General features: G+C 46.0%; 1 protein-coding gene across 1 annotated transcript in view; it reads left to right on the top strand.

Moving 5' to 3' along the window:
• The window catches only part of DMTN (dematin actin binding protein), a 61,188-nt gene that overhangs the window by 25,846 nt on the left and 14,821 nt on the right, over positions 1-20,521 (top strand). Inside the window, exons 3-5 of the mRNA XM_077262140.1 lie at positions 15,340-15,398; positions 18,910-18,984; positions 19,254-19,409. Of these exons, the coding sequence (XP_077118255.1) occupies positions 15,381-15,398; positions 18,910-18,984; positions 19,254-19,409 (249 nt within the window). The 5' untranslated portion in view covers positions 15,340-15,380. The remainder of the gene's footprint in view (positions 1-15,339; positions 15,399-18,909; positions 18,985-19,253; positions 19,410-20,521) is intronic.

Here is a 20,521-nt window from a genome sequence, read left to right on the forward strand (position 1 = left end):
TCGGTGGAATCACATCAGGCGCAGGTATGGAAAGCGCCCCTACTCCCCCGGCCGATTCTGCTCCCCCGACCGATCCTGCTCCCCTGACCGATCCCGCTTCCGCGACCGCTCCTCACCCCAACAATAACTGTTTCCTCTCGGCGGGGCTGGTGGTGCTCAACCCCGACACGATGGGGAAGCTGGTACCTCCACTACCGACCACGATGGGGGAACCCATAGATGTGAGCCCAGAAGGGGTGATCCTCCAGTGGGACACCCCCTGGACCGGGCCAGAAGGAGCTCGGGAGGAAGGCCTCACCCTTGCTGTGCTCACCTGGGAACAATATAAACAATGCCTGATCCTACATTGGAAAAATCGAAAAGACACAGAACAAACTAATGCGCCAAAAGTACAACGCCCGAAGCCTGCGTGCGGCAGGAAAGACGTGGTAAAGCGGGGAACTGTGCTGGCCTTTCACCCAAAGCGGGATTGGGGCTCCATACAGGAACCGGGACTACCGACTGACGTCTTCGTTACCAGTTATAACGTGAAGACTCCCTGCCACAACCAATATGGTGACCCACTATTGCAAAGGGGGGATCAGTGTTGTGAACTCTGTTTTTGGGCTCCCTCTTGTGGTCACAACTGGTACTGTGTGAGTGCTGTCTTTGGGCTTCCTCTGGTGGTTCTTTTTGTCATTCTGCAGGTCTGAGGCAGGATCAGCTGTCTCGTTATCTCTTAGCTGGTTTCCTATTTAGTTCACCTGGACTCTCAGTTGTTGCCTGCTGTCAATGTCTTCAGTGCTATTTTGGAGCTCTCCTGCAGTCCTTCATTATGAGTCTCTTCAAGAGAAGCTAAGTTTTGCTTGGTTCATTTTTTGACCATCAGTGGTCACATGTTTCTTGGTTTATTTTTGTCCATCTTGCTAATATGTGATTTCCTTGCTTGCTGGTAGCTCTAGGGGGCTGAGTTTCTCCCCTCACACCGTTAGTTGGTGTGGGGGTTCTTGTATTCTCAGCGTGGATATTTTGCATAGGGTTTTTTTACTGACCGCACAGTTCCCTATCTGTCTTCTGCTATCTAGTATTAGCGGGACTCATTTGCTTAATCTGTTTTCATTTCTACGTTTGTGTTTTCCCCTTACCTCACCGTTATTATTTGTTGGGGGCTTCCTATATCTTTGGGGTGATTTCTCTTGAGGCAAGTGAGGTCTTACTTTCCCTCCAGGAGTAGATAGTTTCTCAGGCTGCGTCGAGACGTCCAGGAATTTAGGCACGTTCACCGGCTGCCTTTAGTGTGTTTTGGTTAGGATCAGGTTTGCGGTCAGTCCAGTTACCACCTCCCTAGAGCTCGTGTCTATGTTCATAAACTTAGCTAGTCCGTTTTGTGATCCTCAGCCACTAGGATCATAACAGTACAGCAGGCCAAAAAAGTGTTTAATGCATCGCAGAAGTGGGATAAGAGAAGCCCTGAGTACAATTTTTTTTTTCCTCTCTATCTTTGCTGCAGTCTGTCCAGCTTCTCTCATCCCCTTAATGTCTGTGTGGTTTTGTGTTCAGCTGCAGACATGGATATTCAGAGTCTGACTTCTAGTGTGGATCATCTTGCTGCAAGGGTGCAAAGCATTCAGGATTTTGTTGTTCATAGCCCTATGTCAGAGCCAAAAATACCTATTCCTGAGTTGTTTTCTGGAGATAGATCTAGGTTTCTGAATTTTAAGAATAATTGTAAATTATTTCTATCTTTGGGACCTCGTTCCTCTGGTGATTCCGCTCAGCAAGTTAAAATTGTTATCTCCTTGTTATGTGGCGACCCTCAAGATTGGGCCTTCTCTCTGGTGCCAGGAGATCCTGCATTGCTGAATGTGGATGCGTTTTTTCTGGCGCTTGGACTGCTTTATGAGGAACCTAATCTTGAGAACCAGGCAGAAAAGGCCTTGCTGGCTCTTTCTCAGGGCCAGGATGAAGCTGAGGTGTATTGTCAAAAATTTCGGAAATGGTCGGTGCTTACTCAATGGAATGAGTGTGCCCTGGCTGCAAATTTCAGAGAAGGTCTTTCTGAAGCCATTAAGAATGTTATGGTGGGGTTCCCCACTCCTGCAAGTCTGAATGACTCAATGGCTTTGGCCATTCAGATTGATAGGCGTTTGCGGGAGCGCAAATCTGCGCACCATCTGGCGGTGTTTTCTGAACAGAGACCTGAGTCTATGCAATGTGACCGAGTTCTGACCAGAATTGAGCGGCAAAATCATAGACGTCAAAATGGGTTGTGCTTTTACTGTGGTGATTCAACTCATGTTATCTCAGCATGCTCTAAGCGCGTTAAAAAAATCGCTAAACCTGTCACCATTGGTACTATACAGCCTAAATTCATTTTGTCTGTTACTTTAATTTGTTCTCTGTCATCCTACTCGGTTATGGCTTTTGTGGATTCAGGTGCTGCCCTGAATCTGATGGATTTGTCATTTGCCAGGCGCTGTGGTTTTGTCCTGGAGCCTTTGGAATTCCCTATTCCACTGAGGGGAATTGATGCTACACCATTGGCTGAGAATAAGCCTCAATATTGGACTCAAGTGACCATGTGCATGACTCCTGTACATCAGGAGGTGATTCGCTTTCTTGTGCTGCATAATTTGCATGATGTTGTCGTGTTGGGTCTGCCATGGTTGCAGGCCCATAATCCAGTTCTGGATTGGAAAGCTATGTCTGTGTCAAGTTGGGGTTGCCAGGATATTCATGGCGATGCTCCTTTGGTATCAATTGCTTCTTCCACTCCTTCTGAGGTCCCTGAGTTTTTGTCGGACTACCAGGATGTATTTGATGAGCCCAGATCCGGTGCCCTGCCTCCTCACAGGGATTGTGATTGTGCTATAAATTTGATTCCTGGTAGTAAGTTCCCTAAGGGACGACTTTTTAATTTGTCTGCACCAGAACATGCCGCAATGCGGAGCTATATAAAGGAGTCTTTAGAGAAGGGACATATTCGCCGTCCTCCTCCCCTCTTGGTGCAGGATTCTTTTTTGTGGCCAAGAAGGATGGTTCTCTGAGACCTTGTATAGATTATCGTCTTCTAAATAAAATCACGGTCAAATTTCAGTATCCTTTGCCATTATTGTCTGATCTGATTGCTCGGATTAAGGGGTCCAGTTGGTTCACCAAGATAGATCTTCGTGGTGCGTATAACCTTGTGCACATTAAGCAGGGGGATGAATGGAAAACAGCATTTAATACGCCCGAAGGCCATTTTGAGTACTTGGTGATGCCTTTTGGACTCTCTAATGCTCCTTCTGTGTTCCAGTCCTTCATGCATGACATCTTCCGAGAATATCTGGATAAATTTATGATTGTGTATCTGGATGACATTTTGGTCTTTTCTGAGGACTGGGAGTCCCATGTGAAGCAGGTCAGGATGGTATTTCAGGTCCTGCGTGCTAATGCCTTATTTGTGAAGGGCTCTAAATGTCTCTTCGGAGTACAGAAGGTTTCCTTTTTGGGTTTTATTTTTTCTCCTTCTACTATTGAGATGGACCCAGTCAAGGTCCAGGCTATTCATGACTGGACTCAGCCTACATCTGTTAAGAGTCTTCAGAAGTTCTTGGGTTTTGCTAATTTTTACCGTCGCTTCATTGCTAATTTTTCTGGCGTGGTTAAACCCTTGACGGATTTGACCAAGAAGGGTTCTGATGTGACTAATTGGTCTCCTGCGGCCGTGGAAGCCTTTCGGGAGCTGAAGCGCCGGTTTTCTTCGGCTCCAGTTTTGTGTCAGCCTGATGTCTCTCTTCCTTTTCAGGTCAAGGTTGATGCTTCTGAGATTGGAGCAGGGGCTGTTTTGTCACAGAGAAGCTCTGATTGCTCTGTGATGAAGCCTTGTGCTTTCTTTTCAAGAAAGTTTTCGCCTGCCGAGCGAAATTATGATGTTGGTAATCGGGAGTTGTTGGCTATGAAGTGGGCATTTGAGGAGTGGCGACATTGGCTTGAGGGAGCTAAGCATCGTGTAGTGGTCTTAACTGATCACAAAAATCTGATTTATCTCGAGTCTGCCAAGCGGCTGAATCCTAGACAGGCTCGTTGGTCGTTGTTTTTCTCCCGTTTCGATTTCGTGGTCTCGTACCTGCCTGGTTCGAAGAACGTGAAAGCTGATGCTCTTTCTAGGACTTTTGTGCCTGACTCTCCGGGAGTTTCGGAGCCGGCTGGTATCCTCAGAGAGGGAGTGATTTTGTCTGCCATTTCCCCAGATTTGCGACGAGTGCTGCAGAAATTTCAGGCGGATAGACCGGACCGTTGCCCACCAGAGAGACTGTTTGTCCCAGATAGATGGACCAGCAGAGTTATTTCCGAGGTTCATTCTTCGGTGTTGGCAGGACATCCTGGGATTTTTGGTACCAGAGATTTGGTGGCTAGGTCCTTCTGGTGGCCTTCCTTGTCGCGGGATGTGCGTTCCTTTGTGCAGTCCTGTGGGATTTGTGCTCGGGCTAAGCCTTGCTGTTCTCGTGCCAGCGGTTTGCTTTTGCCTTTGCCTGTCCCGAAGAGGCCTTGGACGCACATTTCCATGGATTTTATTTCGGATCTTCCAGTCTCTCAGAGAATGTCTGTCATCTGGGTGGTGTGTGATCGTTTTTCCAAAATGGTCCATTTGGTGCCCTTGCCTAAGTTGCCTTCCTCCTCCGATTTGGTTCCTCTATTTTTTCAGAATCTGGTTCGCTTGCACGGCATCCCTGAAAATATTGTGTCTGACAGAGGATCCCAGTTTGTGTCCAGATTTTGGCGGATCTTTTGTGCTAAGATGGGCATTGATTTGTCTTTTTCGTCGGCCTTCCATCCTCAGACGAATGGTCAAACCGAGCGAACTAATCAGACCTTGGAAACTTATTTAAGATGTTTTGTTTCTGCTGATCAGGATGATTGGGTGACTTTTTTGCCATTGGCCGAGTTTGCCCTTAATAATCGGGCTAGTTCTGCTACTTTGGTTTCGCCTTTTTTCTGCAATTCTGGTTTTCATCCTCGTTTTTCCTCGGGTCAGGTTGAGCCTTCTGACTGTCCTGGGGTGGATTCTGTGGTGGATAGGTTGCAGCAGATTTGGAACCATGTGGTGGACAATTTGAAGTTGTCACAGGAGAAGGCTCAGCGCTTTGCCAACCGCCGTCGAGGTGTGGGTCCCCGACTTCTTGTTGGGGATTTGGTATGGCTGTCTTCTCGGTATGTTCCTATGAAGGTTTCCTCTCCTAAATTCAAGCCTCGCTTCATCGGTCCTTATAAGATTTTGGAAATCCTTAACCCGGTGTCATTTCGTTTGGACCTCCCAGCGTCGTTTGCCATTCATAACGTGTTCCATAGGTCTTTGTTGCGGAGGTATGTGGTGCCTGTAGTTCCTTCTGTTGAACCCCCTGCTCCGGTGCTGGTTGAGGGCGAATTGGAGTACGTGGTGGAGAAGATCTTGGATTCTCGTATTTCTAGACGGAGGCTTCAGTATTTGGTTAAGTGGAAGGGCTATGGTCAGGAGGATAATTCCTGGGTTGTCGCCTCTGATGTTCATGCGGCCGATTTGGTTCATGCCTTCCATGTGGCTCATCCTGATCGCCCTGGGGGTTTTGATGAGGGTTCGGTGACCCCTCCTAAAGGGGGGGTACTGTTGTGAACTCTGTTTTTGGGCTCCCTCTTGTGGTCACAACTGGTACTGTGTGAGTGCTGTCTTTGGGCTCCCTCTGGTGGTTCTTTTTGTCATTCTGCAGGTCTGAGGCAGGATCAGCTGTCTCGTTATCTCTTAGCTGGTTTCCTATTTAGTTCACCTGGACTCTCAGTTGTTGCCTGCTGTCAATGTCTTCAGTGCTATTTTGGAGCTCTCCTGCAGTCCTTCATTATCAGTCTCTTCAAGAGAAGCTAAGTTTTGCTTGGTTCATTTTTTGACCATCAGTGGTCACATGTTTCTTGGTTTATTTTTGTCCATCTTGCTAATATGTGATTTCCTTGCTTGCTGGTAGCTCTAGGGGGCTGAGTTTCTCCCCTCACACCGTTAGTTGGTGTGGGGGTTCTTGTATTCTCAGCGTGGATATTTTGCATAGGGTTTTTTTACTGACCGCACAGTTCCCTATCTGTCTTCTGCTATCTAGTATTAGCGGGCCTCATTTGCTTAATCTGTTTTCATTTCTACGTTTGTGTTTTCCCCTTACCTCACCGTTATTATTTGTTGGGGGCTTCCTATATCTTTGGGGTGATTTCTCTTGAGGCAAGTGAGGTGTTACTTTCCCTCCAGGAGTAGATAGTTTCTCAGGCTGCGTCGAGACGTCCAGGAATTTAGGCACGTTCACTGGCTGCCTTTAGTGTGTTTTGGTTAGGATCAGGTTTGCGGTCAGTCCAATTACCACCTCCCTAGAGCTCGTGTCAATGTTCATAAACTTAGCTAGTCCGTTTTGTGATCCTCAGCCACTAGGATCATAACAGATCAGGTGACCTACACCCGCCACCGGAGTGCGCAAGGATGGTGCGCTCGGAACGTCCAGCGATGTGGGCCTGGGGGGGGTGTCACCTGTTGCCCCGATTATGACCGGTCCGGGCTTGACAGATCTTGTTACTATCGCCACTGTACGCCTTGTTGCGGCTACCGAGCTTGCAGCCAGGGTTAGCCTTCGAATCCAGACACCGGGTGACCTAACTGCACCCGAGAGACCAACCATTGACACTGACACTACATCAGCCGCAGACCAGGGGCCGAAGCCTGAACGGTCGAGGTGTCCACCATCGGCTGATGTCTTGCAACTTACTATGAAGCTCTAGATGCCTTATAAAATGTAAATAGTTAACTGTTTGTCTTCTTGCTGCTACAACCAGATCAGGGTAACTCTTAAAGGGATCCCTTTGTTTACCCGGGATCCCTTCCTCTGCTTTTGCTTTTGTTTCCTGTTTTATCATTGTTGAAAGAACTGCTGGATCATGAACACTGCATGATTACAAACTCCTTGTAAATAGTTTGCACCTTCTTAAAGGTGCCCTCTACTGGTTTTACAAAAGAAAGGACTCTTTGCGAAGAAACTGTTCCTGGAAACAGCACCAGAGTCCTTACTGCATACGGACTTGCAGCTTGAGAAGTTGCACTACCTCATAGAGACTTGGTCCCTTCTTAAAGGGGACGTTCATCGATAACACTTAGAGAATGATGATACTTTAACAGAAGAAGTAATAATGCTGACATGTAGCAGTTATATGTAGTTAGCTAGTTAATTGTAAGGAATGTTTAATAATGTGTTAGAGAATGAGGACAGGAAGTGAACCCGTACGGGGTTAGTTGGTGAGTCCTCCTAGGAGCCATACAGAGATGGCTCGGTGATCCTGAACTGAGAGATGGATGATACTTTCTATACTGTGTATAGTAGCAGAAAGGCAGTAGGCCCGGGCGGAAAGGGGCGGTCCTGCAACAGAACGAGAGGCAGTAGGCCTGGGGCAGATAGACAGGGGGTCCTGCAGATGTAAAGATGGAAAATGAAGAAAAGTTGATTAGCCTTATAGTGTTTTATAAGAAGGTCTTTAGTGGATTCAGTGTGTACGTCCTTAAAGGCAATGTTAAATTATTGTTCAAAAATTTGCACTTAGTAGAATACCCGGTTGGGTCAGAAAGGTTATTTATAGTATGTTATTTAAAGTATTTAACCATGTTTGTAACGTTCAAGTGTCCTCACCTCCCATAAAGGGAAGCTCTGTTCAAAGTTGCTTATTATTATTGCATTTCAAAATTGTATGTCTTTTTGCTGACATGTATTGTTGTTTTCTTCCCAGTCCAGGAGTACTGGATTTAACCGGGGGGGAGTGCAGCGCCCCAGAGTCCTGGTCGTTGCAGTACTGATGCTCCACCGCTAAGGGGTGCTATGGTACGTCTGATGGCACTGAAGGAGTTCACCTGACCAGGTATCACAGACACCAATACACTTCACAGTCTGGCCTCCAGGGGGAGCTAAGGGTGCTATGTATTAGGCCACTCCTCACAATCTGGTAAAACTGGGGGTTGGATAGGAAGTTAGGAAGAAGCTGACTGGGAATCGAACAGGCAACATCCTGTGGCAGAGGGTGTTGCAGGGAGAGACTCAGGGGGGTCATTGTCAGGGGTGGGATCCTGACAGAGGCCTAGTGAACAGAGAGAACGTTATGGGACCGCGCCTGCACGAGATAGCGGCGGTGCCCTAAGAAAGGACAAGAAGCGAGGTTTATTGTGCTGAGTGAGAAACGAGATCAACGCAACAAGGAGAAATACCAGTAGGAGTCGTGCTGTAAGACGAGGCAACATCCTACTGAGGCGCGCAGCCGGTGGCCGGAACGCCGAGGAAGTACTAGGCTCCAAGCAATACTTCAAACCTACGGCAGGACAGTCAGTTATAGGCGGGCTGTCTCACACAAATCACCTACGAAGACATAGGGGGCAACATTAGGAGAGGGGCGACTCTAGGGTCCCGGAAGAACTCCGAGCTTACCCGTCATACGGGTGCGTCCTAACCATACAATCTGGGGGACGAAGAAGAACATCAGAATCGAGTTGTGAGGGAACTTCAGAAACAGACACAACAGTTGTGGGAACTATCCCGTAAGCACAGCAGGGGAGGACCACAACACACAAGCGCTAGAAGGTAGGCACAGATTTCCACCTGCACAGGGAACTCTGGAGGTGCCATCGGACCGGCCGGACTTGCGCAGCCCGGTTAACCGTATTCCGGACCGAGGATCCTGAGCCTTCAGTAAAGAGGTAAAGAGACTGCAACCTGGTGTCCTCGTTATTTACTGCGACCGGCACTCCACCGCACTACCACCGCTTTCCACACCTATTATTGGGCGCCCCTCAGCAGGGTCACGGGCCGGGTCTAGCCACCGTGACAATCCCAGCGCAGAGACTCAGAGGCCCGGTACCGGGTACCCCTCGGCCCTGCGGCAGTGGGGGCGCTACATTTGTGTGTAGGAAAAGAACTGTCAGTCTAAGGGAGTAGGTCATGGAGAAACTACCTGGGACCTGCTTTGGACTAGTCAGCTGAGATGCGTAGCCTCGATTGCAGAGTTTCAAAGTAAAATGTACAAGACTGCAATAATGCAGTCAGTGTTTGATTCATGCTGCTCATAGTTCTGGCAACATGAATACACTGACAAGTTCCTTTTAAGTGATGAGGATTGGTCTACACCATCAGCATGACATGTTAATAGGTCCACATTAGCATCCTGAGATTTTGAGAATGGCTCCCCACCAACTGTCTGAAATGATTAGGATGGGTCCACATCACCAGCCTGAAATGATGAGTATGGGTCCCCACCAACTGTCAGAGATTATGAGGATGGGTCATAGAATCATTAAACGTTAGAGTTGGAAGGGACCTCCAGGGTCATTGTGTCCAACCCCCTGCTCAATGCAGGATTCACTAAACCATCCCAGACAAATGTCTGTCCAGCCTCTGTTTGAAGACTTCCATTAAAGGAGAACTCACCACTTCTCATGGCAGCCTGTTCCACTCATTGATCACCCTCACTGTCAAAAAGTTTTCTAGTATCCACACCACAAGCTTGAAATGATGAGGATAGATCCATATCACCAGCCTGAAATGATGAGGATGGGTCCATATCACCAGTCTGAAATGATGAGGACGAGTACACATGACCAGCCTGAAATGATGAGGATGAGTACAAACCACCATCCTGAAATGATGAGGACGAGTCCACATAATCAGCCTGAAATGATGAGGACGAGTCCACACCACCAGCCTGAAATTATGAGGACGAGTGCTCACCATCAGCCTGAAATGATGAGGATGAGTTCACATGACCAACCTGAAATGATGAGCACGAGCCCACACCACCAGCCTGAAATGATGAGGATTAGTCCCCATGACCAGCCTAATGATGAGGACGAGTACACATGACCAGCCTGAAATGATGAGGACGAGTCCACACCACCTGCCTGAAATGATGAGGATGAGTCCACACAACCAGCCTGAAATGATGAGGATGAGACCACACCACGAGCCTGAAATGATGAGGACGAGTTCACACCATCAGCCTGAAATGATGTGGACGAGTCCACACAACCAGCCTGAAATGATGAAGATGAGTACACACCACCAACCTGAAATGATGAGGACGAGTACACATGACCAGCTTGAAATGATGAGAACGAGTCCACATGACCAGCCTGAAATGATGAGAAGTACACATGACCAGCCTGAAATGATGAGGACGAGTCCACATGACAAGCCTGAAATGATGAGGACGAGTACACATGACCAGCCTACAATGATGAGGACGAGTACACACCACCAACCTGAAATGTTGAGGCTGGGCTTACACCAAGGGTGAGGAATCTTTTTTCTGCCATGGGCCAGAGAAGAGCAAATAAAAAAAAATTGTATTAGCGCCCTATGGAATAGGTGACATTGTAGTATTAGCGGCATAATTACTGATCGGCCATAACAAAAAACAAACACCGGCCTAATACCCTCCTGCCACCAAAATAACTCTTGACCCTTCAAGACATGGGACGTGCGTCATCATTTGTGATTTGTCACTTATTTTATCTTCTGGAATTTTCTGGTGTTTTTCTGCTCCAAATTATTATTATATTTATTTACATAGCACCATTAATTCCATGGTGCTGTACATGAGACGGTGTTACATCAAAATACAAATATCACTTACAGTAAACAAAACTTACAATGAGAGACTGATACAGAGGGGAGATGACCCTGCCCTTGCGGACTTACATTCTTCAGGATTATGGGGAAGGAGACAGTAGGTCGGGGGTTGCAGTAGCTCCAATGGTGTTGAGGTGGTCGTGTGGTCATTGCAGGTTGTAAGCTTCTTTGAAGAGATGGGTTTTCAGGTTCCATTTGAAAGATCCAAATGTGGTGGATAACCGGACGTGTTAGGGCACAGAATTCCAGATGATGGGGAATATTCCGAAGAAGTCTTGGAGGCGATTGAGTGAGGAGCGAATAAGAATGGAGGAAGGAAGGAGGTCTTGGGAGGACCAGAGATTACGTGAGGGAAGATACTGAGAGATTAGTTTGGAAATATACGGAGGAGAAAGGTTATGGATGGCTTTGCAGGTCAGTGTTAGTAGTTTAAACTGGATATGCTGAGAAATTGGGAGCCAGTGAAGGGATTTGCAAAGAGGGGAAGCAGGAGTGTAGCGAAGAGAGAGATTAATTAGTCGGGAAGCAGAGTTAAGGACGGACTGGAGGGGTGCGAGAGTGTTAGAAGGTAGGAGGATGTTGCAGTAGTCGAGGCAGGAGGTGATTAGGGCATGCACAAGCATTTTGGTAGAGTGAGGGTTGAGGACAGGACGGATTCTGGAAATATTTTTAAGCTAGAGGATACAGGAGGTGGCGAGAGCTTGGATGTGGGGTTTAAAGGACAGGGCAGAGTCAAGGGTCATTCCGAGGCAGCGGATTACCGGGACGGGGGAAAGTGTGAATTCATTTATTGTTATAGATAGATCAGGTAGGGAAGGTGTGCGAGATGGAGGAAAGATAATTAGTTTGGTTTTGTCCACACTGAGTTTGAGGAAGCGAGAGGAGAAGGAGGAGGATATGGCTGATAGACACTCTGGGATTCTGGAGAGCAGAGAGGTGACATCTGGGCCAGATAAGTAGATCTGAGTGTCATTGGCATATAGATGGTACAGGAAGCCATAGAACTTTATGAGTTGTTGCAGGCCAAGGGTATAGATTGAAAAGAGTAGGGGTCTGTTATGACCCCAATGGCAGAGGGTCTCAGAAATAGTTTCTAAGTCTGCAAAACACAAAAACCAGCTCATAGGGCAGTGGTAACTGATCTAACCATATATCTAATCCTAGCACCACAAATAACAGTAGCCGGGGAACGTACCTACGTTGGTTCTAGACGTCTCGCGCCAGCCGGAGAACTAACTAACCCTAGAAGGGAAAAGAAAGACCTTTCTTGCCTCCAGAGAAAAGACCCCAAAAGTTGGATACAAGCCCCCAACAAATAATAACGGTGAGGTAAGAGGAAAAGACAAACGTAAGGATGAGCTAGGTATTTAGCAAAGAGAGGCCCACTAGCTAATAGCAGAATATAGTAAGATAACTTATATGGTCAGCAAAAACCCTATCAAAAATATCCACGCTGGATATTCAAGAACCCCCGAACCGTCTAACGGCCCGGGGGGAGAACACCAGCCCCCTAGAGCTTCCAGCAAGGTCAGGAATCACATTTAGTACAAGCTGGACAAAAATGAGAGCAAGCAAATAACCCAAAAAACAAAGAAGCAGGACTTAGCTTAATTTTGCACGAACCAGGACCAGCAGATAGGAGCAAACAAAAAGGATCTGATTACAACGATGCCAGGCACTGGACTAAGGATCCAGGAGGTTTATATAGCAACACCCCTGGACTAACGACCCAGGTGGGTGCAAACTGAGGAAAGAAAATCCCAGAGTCATATCACTAATAACCACCAGAGGGAGCCAAGAAGTCTAATTCACAACAGGGGTCCAAGGACAGAGCCTTGAGGGGCACCAACAGAGAGGGGCGAGATGAAGAGTTAGTATGGGAGTAGGAAACGCTAAATGTGCAGTTGGTGAGGTATGAGGAGATCCAGGATAGGGCAAGGTCTTTGACACCAAAGGAAGAGAGGATCTGTAGTAGGAAGCAGTTGTCAACTGTGTCGAAGGCAGAGGACAGGTCTAGAAGAAGGAGTATAGAGAATTGTCTGTTAGCTTTGACTGTAAGTCGTTCGTAAGTTTGGTCAGGGCAGTCTCAGTGGAATGGCGGGGAAGGAAGCCAGATTGTAGTTTGTCGAAGAGAGAGTTAGATGCAAGGTGAGAGGAAAGTTCAGCATGGACGTGCTGCTCAAGTAGTTTGGGAGCAAATGGGAGCAAAGATATGGGGCGGTAGCTGGACCTAGCGCTCAGGTCAAGGGAAGGCTTTTTGAGAATAGATGTGATTGTGGCATGTTTGAAAGCAGAGGGGAAGGTACCAGAAGTTAGTGATAGGTTGAAGAGATGGGGTAGGGATGGGATTAGTGTAGTGGTGAGGTTGGGGAGGAGGTGGGATGGGGTCAAGTGCACAAGTGGTGAGGTGTGATTAGGAGAGTTGAGCAAGCTGTCCTTCAGTGATTTTGGAGAGGGGTTATAGGGTTAAGGCATTGGTCTGGCATACAAAGGGGTTGAATGTGAGTGTTGCTTGTTTGAGTGCAGTGAAATCATCTTGTGAATGCGTTTTCTTCCAACGCCGTTCTGCAATTCTGGATACTTGCCGAAGCTTTTTAGTGATGTTATTGTGACAGGGTTGTCTGTTAATTCATCGCACTCTGCTATGCATGACAAGGGCGAACGAGTCGATGGCTGATGACAGAGTGGCATTGTAGAAACTAGTGGCAGTGTCTGTGTCGTGGAGTGAAGCTATGGAGGACAGTGGCTGAATACGTAGAGTGAGAGAGTGTGCGAGGGTCTAGATGTGCAAGGTTTCTGCGTTGGGGCACATGTTGCTGAACATGGGTGACAGGTGTGGAGCACAGTGATGAGAAAGTGAGTAGATGGTGTTCAGACAGAGGGAGAGGGGAGGTTGTGAAGTTAGATAGGGAGCAGAAACAGGTGAAGACCAGGTCTAATGTATGTCGGTCTGTGTGGGTGGCTGAGGATGACCACTGAGTAAGTCCAAAAGATGAAATAAGGGACAGGAGTTTGGAGGCTGCTGACTGGTGGGTGTCAATGGGGATGTTGGAGTCACCCATGATGATGGTGGGAATGTTAGCAGACAGAAAATGAAGGAGCCAGGTGGAGAAATGGTCAATAAAGGCAGTGGTTGGGCCCGGAGGTCGGTATATGACGGCTAGTTGGAGGCTGGAGGGAGAGTAGATGCGGACAGAGTGGACTTCAAAAGAGGGGAGGATAAGGGAGGGTAGAGGTGGAATTGGGTTAAAGGTAGTTGGAAGAAAGGAGAAGGCCCACTCCTCCACCATATCTGTTGCCAGGGCGAGGAGTGTGGGTGAAGTGGAGGCCGCCATAACATAGCGCAGCAGGAGAGGCTGTGTCAGAGGGAGTCAGCCATGTTTCAGTGAGGCCCAGGAGTGAAAGATTATGAGAGGTAAAGAGGTTGTGAATCACATGCAGTTTATGGCAGACGGAGCGGGCATTCCAGAGTGATCCAGAGAGAGGGAGCAGGGTGGTGGACATCAAGGGCACAGATTTGAGGAGGGCAAGATTTCAGGGGTTTATGTTGGGTTGGGAGTGATAGAAGGAGGTAATAATGGGAGGTATGAGCTGTGGGGGTCCAGGATTGAGAGATATGTTGCCAGCAGTGAGAAGCAGAGAAAGGCAGAGCAGGTGGGAGGAGAGTGGGCGGCTTGTTTTGTGTTTTATTATGAGAGATCTGAGGTTAAGGAGCAAGTCAGCGGAGGAGGTCAGATGGGGAGGCAGGAGGGAAGGAGAGATTATTACTTGGCTAAAGGGTGCTGGGGTTTGGGGATAGCAAAGGAGAGTGAGGAGTAATGGAGCCAAAACTGTTAGAGCGTATGTCAGCATGATGAGTAAGTGTGGCGGAAAGGGAAATAAATTTAGTACATTTATTAACAGTGGTTAGTCGTACCTTCTGTTCACTTCTGACTCATTTCTGACATATTTCTGCAGTTATCCTTTTAGAGCCATCCTTATAGAAACAGACCACGGTCAAGACCATGGATTTATACCATCTTTCGGGAGCAATACAAAATCCTGCTATATTTTGTCAAACAATGGACTTACCCCTAAAGTGTTTGCGTGGGATTCTTCCCACACTTAGAAACATATATAATTTAGATTGTGATCCCCACTGAGGACCATGATGACAATGTCTGTAAAGTGCTGTGGATAGTTGAGTAATGCTACTTGTGCCACAAAAAAGGAACTGTGATTCCTCAGGTGGGACCAGCAGTACCGTAACCAAAACTACTAGGAAATGTGATTTTTATTGCAGTCACATCATTCAGTGGAATGACGGAGTCATGAAATAATAGTGAATGCCATGTCCGAGATGGCATTGCCGTCTCCTGGTGGGCTTACGACTAGGTACATATACATGTATAAAATGTGGTGTCTCCCGCCATTTGTGATGCCCTTTTTAAATGTGACCCAATTCTTGACTGTCAATCCTGAAGATCATTACTCCAGAAATCATTGTTCTAATAACCAAGGATTAATCCAGATTATCACTATTTAATCCAGGGTAACCTCCGAATAATTACTCACGCAATGTTGATACCCTCTGTTGTACCAAATAAATGTGCACCAGATCCATGACTACTGCATCAAGCACCCAGCGACGAGAAGTAAATGAAATATATGAAACAGTTCACACAATGAACGAGTCCTGTGAATGAATCCTGTTCTTTCTCATCTCTAGATCTCCGGTATACACACACAACACTGAAACTCAACAGCTGAATGGAAAAGTTTCATAAGGTAACATCAATGAGTCCGTACTATACTGACATGGCAGAAGACAAGTCTACAAATACAAATTCTACATCATGATTTTGTTTTATATGAGGTTTAAAGGGAGTCTGTAATTATGATCACCCCCTCCCCCCCAAATCTCACACCTTATATATGGGTATGCAGGTCTTTGAAATGTAGATCTATCCACACCTTTACATCTTCTATCTGTTGCTGCTTTCCTGAGAAATCAGTGTTTTAATTCATATACAAATAATGCATTAAGTGCTCTGGGCGTGAAAAAGCACTTCCCAGCTTCGGCCCTCCTTGGTTGTTTCAGTGCCCAGTACCAGCCCCTTTACCGTAATTGATAGCCTACGCTCTGATTTCCTTGCCTGACTCCTCACATCACCCAGCGTGCTATCAATAAAGCGAAAGAGGCTGGTGCTGGGCAGGGAAACAAGATGGGGAGGCAGTAGCTTGGAAGTGCTCTGTCACGCCCATAGCACTATGCCTCATTTTCATCTTAATTAAAATGCTAATTTCTGGGCGATTTTGTACTATATAATGCAAAACTTTAGTGTTGCAGACAATATATAGTAAAAATAAAAGTATTCAATAAAGCCCAAACACAGGTTGAAAACTCCAGATTGAGACCATAAACTTTAGACAGAAATCAGCTGGCAGATATTTTCTAGTGGAGGCCTAATCAGACCATATGGTCTTTTCCTACTAATAACCAACCATGTTTCCAAGTGATAGTTTGTTGTGAGAGTATTCTGGTATTGTTCCTGGCAGTCTAGAGTTGTCAAACTGTTAATCACTAACTTTATTTGAGGTTTAAACTGGTTATATCTATGGTAGACCATGGTAGTAAATAATGCATACCAAGTGGTCTAGTGCGGTTACAGGTCAACTCTGGCTCACGGGCCAAATCTGACCCCCAGGATTAGTATATTTGGCCCATGATGCCTGCTGGGTGGGCCCCCCATGTGGTATCACATTGCACTTTTAACTGTATTGGCATCTTGGATGGAGACACAGTAGAAAGCGTCAGCTGCCGCTCCATTTGCCATCATTATCCCTCTGCATCTGACGTCTCAGAACAGCGGGCGCGATTACCTATTACAACGTACCCGCTGTACCAAGCAGTAAAGAGCTTCAGAGCACTTGTTGCTGAGACCAGAGCAGCGGGGGAATGAAGAGAGGTGAGCATTTTTTTTTTAAATATGGGGCCCATTATTCTGTATTGAGGACAACACAGGGCCCCATTATACTGTATGGAGCACTTTGTGGTGTCCATTATACTGTATGGAGCACTATGTGGGGCCATTATACTGTATGGAGGACTATGTGGGACCCATTATACTGTGTGGAGGACTATGTGGGGTCCATTATAATGTATGGAAGGCAACTCAGGGCCCATTATACTGTATGGTGCTCTATGTGGGGTCCATTATACTGTATAGAAGGCATCTCAGGGCCCATTATACTGTATGGAGTACTACGTGGGGTCCATTATACTGTGTAGAGTGCTGTGTGAGCATTACAGTTGGGGAATGATACTGTGATGGGGTCACCATACTTTGCTGGGGGGATTGAAGGAGGGGGTACAGTAGGGACATCACACTGTTCATGTGGAAGAATTCACTGTGGGGGTTTTATTGTGTTTGGGGGCACTTTTTTGCATCACACTTTATCTGCATTATTCAAGGTTTTTTATCCTTTGTTATTACATATTTAAATTAGGCCATTGGGCCATATGCTTTTTACTGCTCTTACATAACATATTTTTTATTTTCCAATATTTTATTCTAAGATGCACTTTGTCCATGGGACAACCCCTTTAAGTTTGTTTCGATATGAAAAGGCTCAATTTTATATTTGATAATAAGGAACAACTTCCTCAATTAGGCTAGCATATCGAAAGGATTGTAAAAACTCTCCACGAATAGCAAATGAAGTGCAATTACGACATTTCGGACCACACGTCAGGTATATAGCAATGTAATGAGAACATCATTGATGTGCCGAGGTAGTGAAGAGGTTTAGAGATCCCACATCCCTGGTGGTCTAGGGTGAATGGTTTATCTAGGATGATGGACAAACCAATCGTGAGCATTGCATAGTGCATGGCTTTGACAAGAAACATCAGTACAAGGCAGATGATTGAGGAGATCATTTAGCTCTCCCTAGAGTGCTAGGAATTTTAAGATACAAGACACCCCTCTAGATGACGCCCTAGAAGGGTTTACCACTAGACTCACTGGGGCTATGCATGTAGTCCTTATTGATGGAAGTACAGTGCATATCCCGCACTCTCATGGTACATGTTCCATATTATTATTCCTGGAAATGACATGTCCGGAGACGCACAGACGGGAGGTTATAGTGGGGGATAATCACATCAGAAATGTACGCAGCTCATACGGCGAGTGAGTTTGGACTGTAATGCTTTACATGAAAACATAGCTCCATTTTTTAGTTACTTTGGCCCAAAATTCAAGACATTCTAGACAGCATTGCCCCGGGAAACTCGGGACTGTTGGCAAGTATGATAGATGGCACCATTATGGAGACATCGTGTGACTGGAAACTTAAAGGGAACCTGTCACGTTGTACATGCAGTCTGATCTGATGACAGTCCGGCGTAGAGAAAATGAAGCTGAGCAGAATAATAGATTAATTTGTGGGAAAAGATTCAGTGTAACTTGTATTTTAGTCATTGAAATCCTTGGTGTTTGTACATAAGAGTCCAGTGGGCGGTCCTACTAATGATTGACAGCTGTCTCTGCCTATACAGTAATAAGAGAAGGCTGTCAATCATTAGTAGGCCCGCCCACTGGACTCTTGTGCATACAATCAGCAGGGATTTTAATAAATAAAATGAAAGTTTAATGAAACTTTTCTAAAAATGTCTATCAATCTGATCAGCTCCTCCTGCTCCATAATATCCTGCTGTCTTATTCCATTTTCATCATGATAGAGACTGTTTAGATAAAATGGTGATTGCTAGGCTAAATACATACTTGCCAATATTTTAAGGTTCACTTCCATTAGTTTTTTGCCCAAATTTTTGGGGCCACACCCTCTCAATGACTGTCCTCCACCTCCTTGGTTACATCACCTTTGCCTCCCGTAGACATCAAAACGCAATAAATGATCGAGATTTCCCAACTCTAAGAGTCCGTCAGGTCTCCCCTTTGTCAGGGGATCTCCAGGACATTACGGAACACTTAGCCAAATTTTGGTAAATGTTTGAAAAGTGGAAGTTCCACCTCAGGGAGAATTACGGTGGCTTGATTCTTGTTTGTATTTGGGACTTCTGAATCTTGGCTGTTTCACTGTTTATCCCCTTACCTACTATATGTCTCTATGCCGTAAGTGTCTCTGTACCCCATGACATTTTAAATGGCCCTTGAGAGCGTTTTAATCTAACAGTGTGGCCCTTGGACCAGATAAAGCGTGACACCGCTTCTGGCCACAGGAGCCTGATTTTGGAAGTTTCATCCATGTATGAGAATTGTTCTATTAACAGGTCCCTCTTACGACCCCTGGAAGTGTCACCTCGTCTAGAGGGTCCAGTATACCAGGCTCTCCCTCTACTATCACTGTAAGTAATGCCCCCGTTCATTTACCCTATTAAGCGCATGTTTCTATATTTGTAAATGTTCATTTATTGTATTTCCTAATGGGCTTTAGACATAAAGGTAAATGGGTCAAAAGGTAACGGGATTGTATTCACACAAGGCTCAATCATAATGCAAAAATTACATTAATGATATTGAATGAGATCATACTTATTGATTATATGGGACAGATTCACTTTAATGGCTACTATGCCTTTCACTGTTATTCCCATATTCATATATCTCTTTTCAGGCTCGGATGGACAGTCGCGTCCTGGGTTACAAGGACCTTGCTGCTCTCCCGCGCGATAAAGCTATACTGGATATAGAGCGTCCAGATCTAATGATTTATGAACCACATTTCACATACACCCTTTTGGAGAATACTGAGACTCTGCGGAGCCGAGAGGTAATGGACATATATATATATATATATATATATATATATATATATATATATATATATAAAACTAGACAGTATAGATCAATAGTATATAAAAAAAAATTACAACCCCCTCCCCACAGAAAAAGATAAATACAAATACAAACAAGAAATCCCTCTCGTTATAGTCGTATTCAAGTAGAAAAAAAGTATTATAAATGTCATTAGAACTAAATTCCTAAATATTGTACCTTTAAGTCGCAAATAAGACTTATTTTGTTTAGGGAAATGACCTGAGTGGCTGCTGTGACCAGATGATAGCATGACAGTATATAGGATGGATTATATACAGGTCACAGCAGTTGCTCAGGATTCAGAAAAGCAGCGTGGACAGCAGTGAGAGCAGCCTCTTCTTACCTCAGCACCCCTGGTATCTCCATTTTTAGATTAGATGAACAGCAGTGAGAGCAGCCTCTTCTTACCTCAGCACCCATAGTATCCCCAGTATTAGATCAGATAGACAGGGAGGACAGTAGTGTGAGCAGCCTCTTCTTACCTCAGCACTCATGGTATCTCCAGTATTAGATCAGATACAGGGTGGACAGCAGTGTGAGCAGCCTCTTCTTACCTCAGCACCTCTGGAATCTCCAGTATTAGATCAGATAGACAGGGTGGACAGCAGTGTGAGCAGACTCTTCTTACCTCAGCACCCATAGTATCCCCAGTATTAGATCAGATAGACAGGCTGGACAGCAGTGTGAGCAGACTCTTCTTACCTCAGCACCCATAGTATCTCCAGTATTAGATCAGATAGGCAGGGTAAGTTGCAGTGTGAGAGGCCTCTTCTTACCTCAGCACTTGTAGTATCCCCAGTATTAGATCAGATAGACAGGGTGGACAGCAGTGTGAGCAGCCTCTTCTTACTTCAGCACCCGTAGTATCCCCAGTATTAGATCAGATAGACAGGGAGGACAGCAGTGTGTGCAGCCTCTTCTTACTTCAGCACCTATGGTATCTCCAGTATTAGATCAGAAAAACAGGAAGAACAGCAGTGTGAGCAACCTCTACTTACCTCTGTACCTTTGCTATCCCCAGTATTAGATCAGATAGACAGTGTGGAAAGCGTTGTGAGCAGCCTC

This window comes from Ranitomeya variabilis, chromosome 5 (assembly GCF_051348905.1).
Source record: "Ranitomeya variabilis isolate aRanVar5 chromosome 5, aRanVar5.hap1, whole genome shotgun sequence".
Classification (NCBI taxonomy): domain Eukaryota; kingdom Metazoa; phylum Chordata; class Amphibia; order Anura; family Dendrobatidae; genus Ranitomeya; species Ranitomeya variabilis.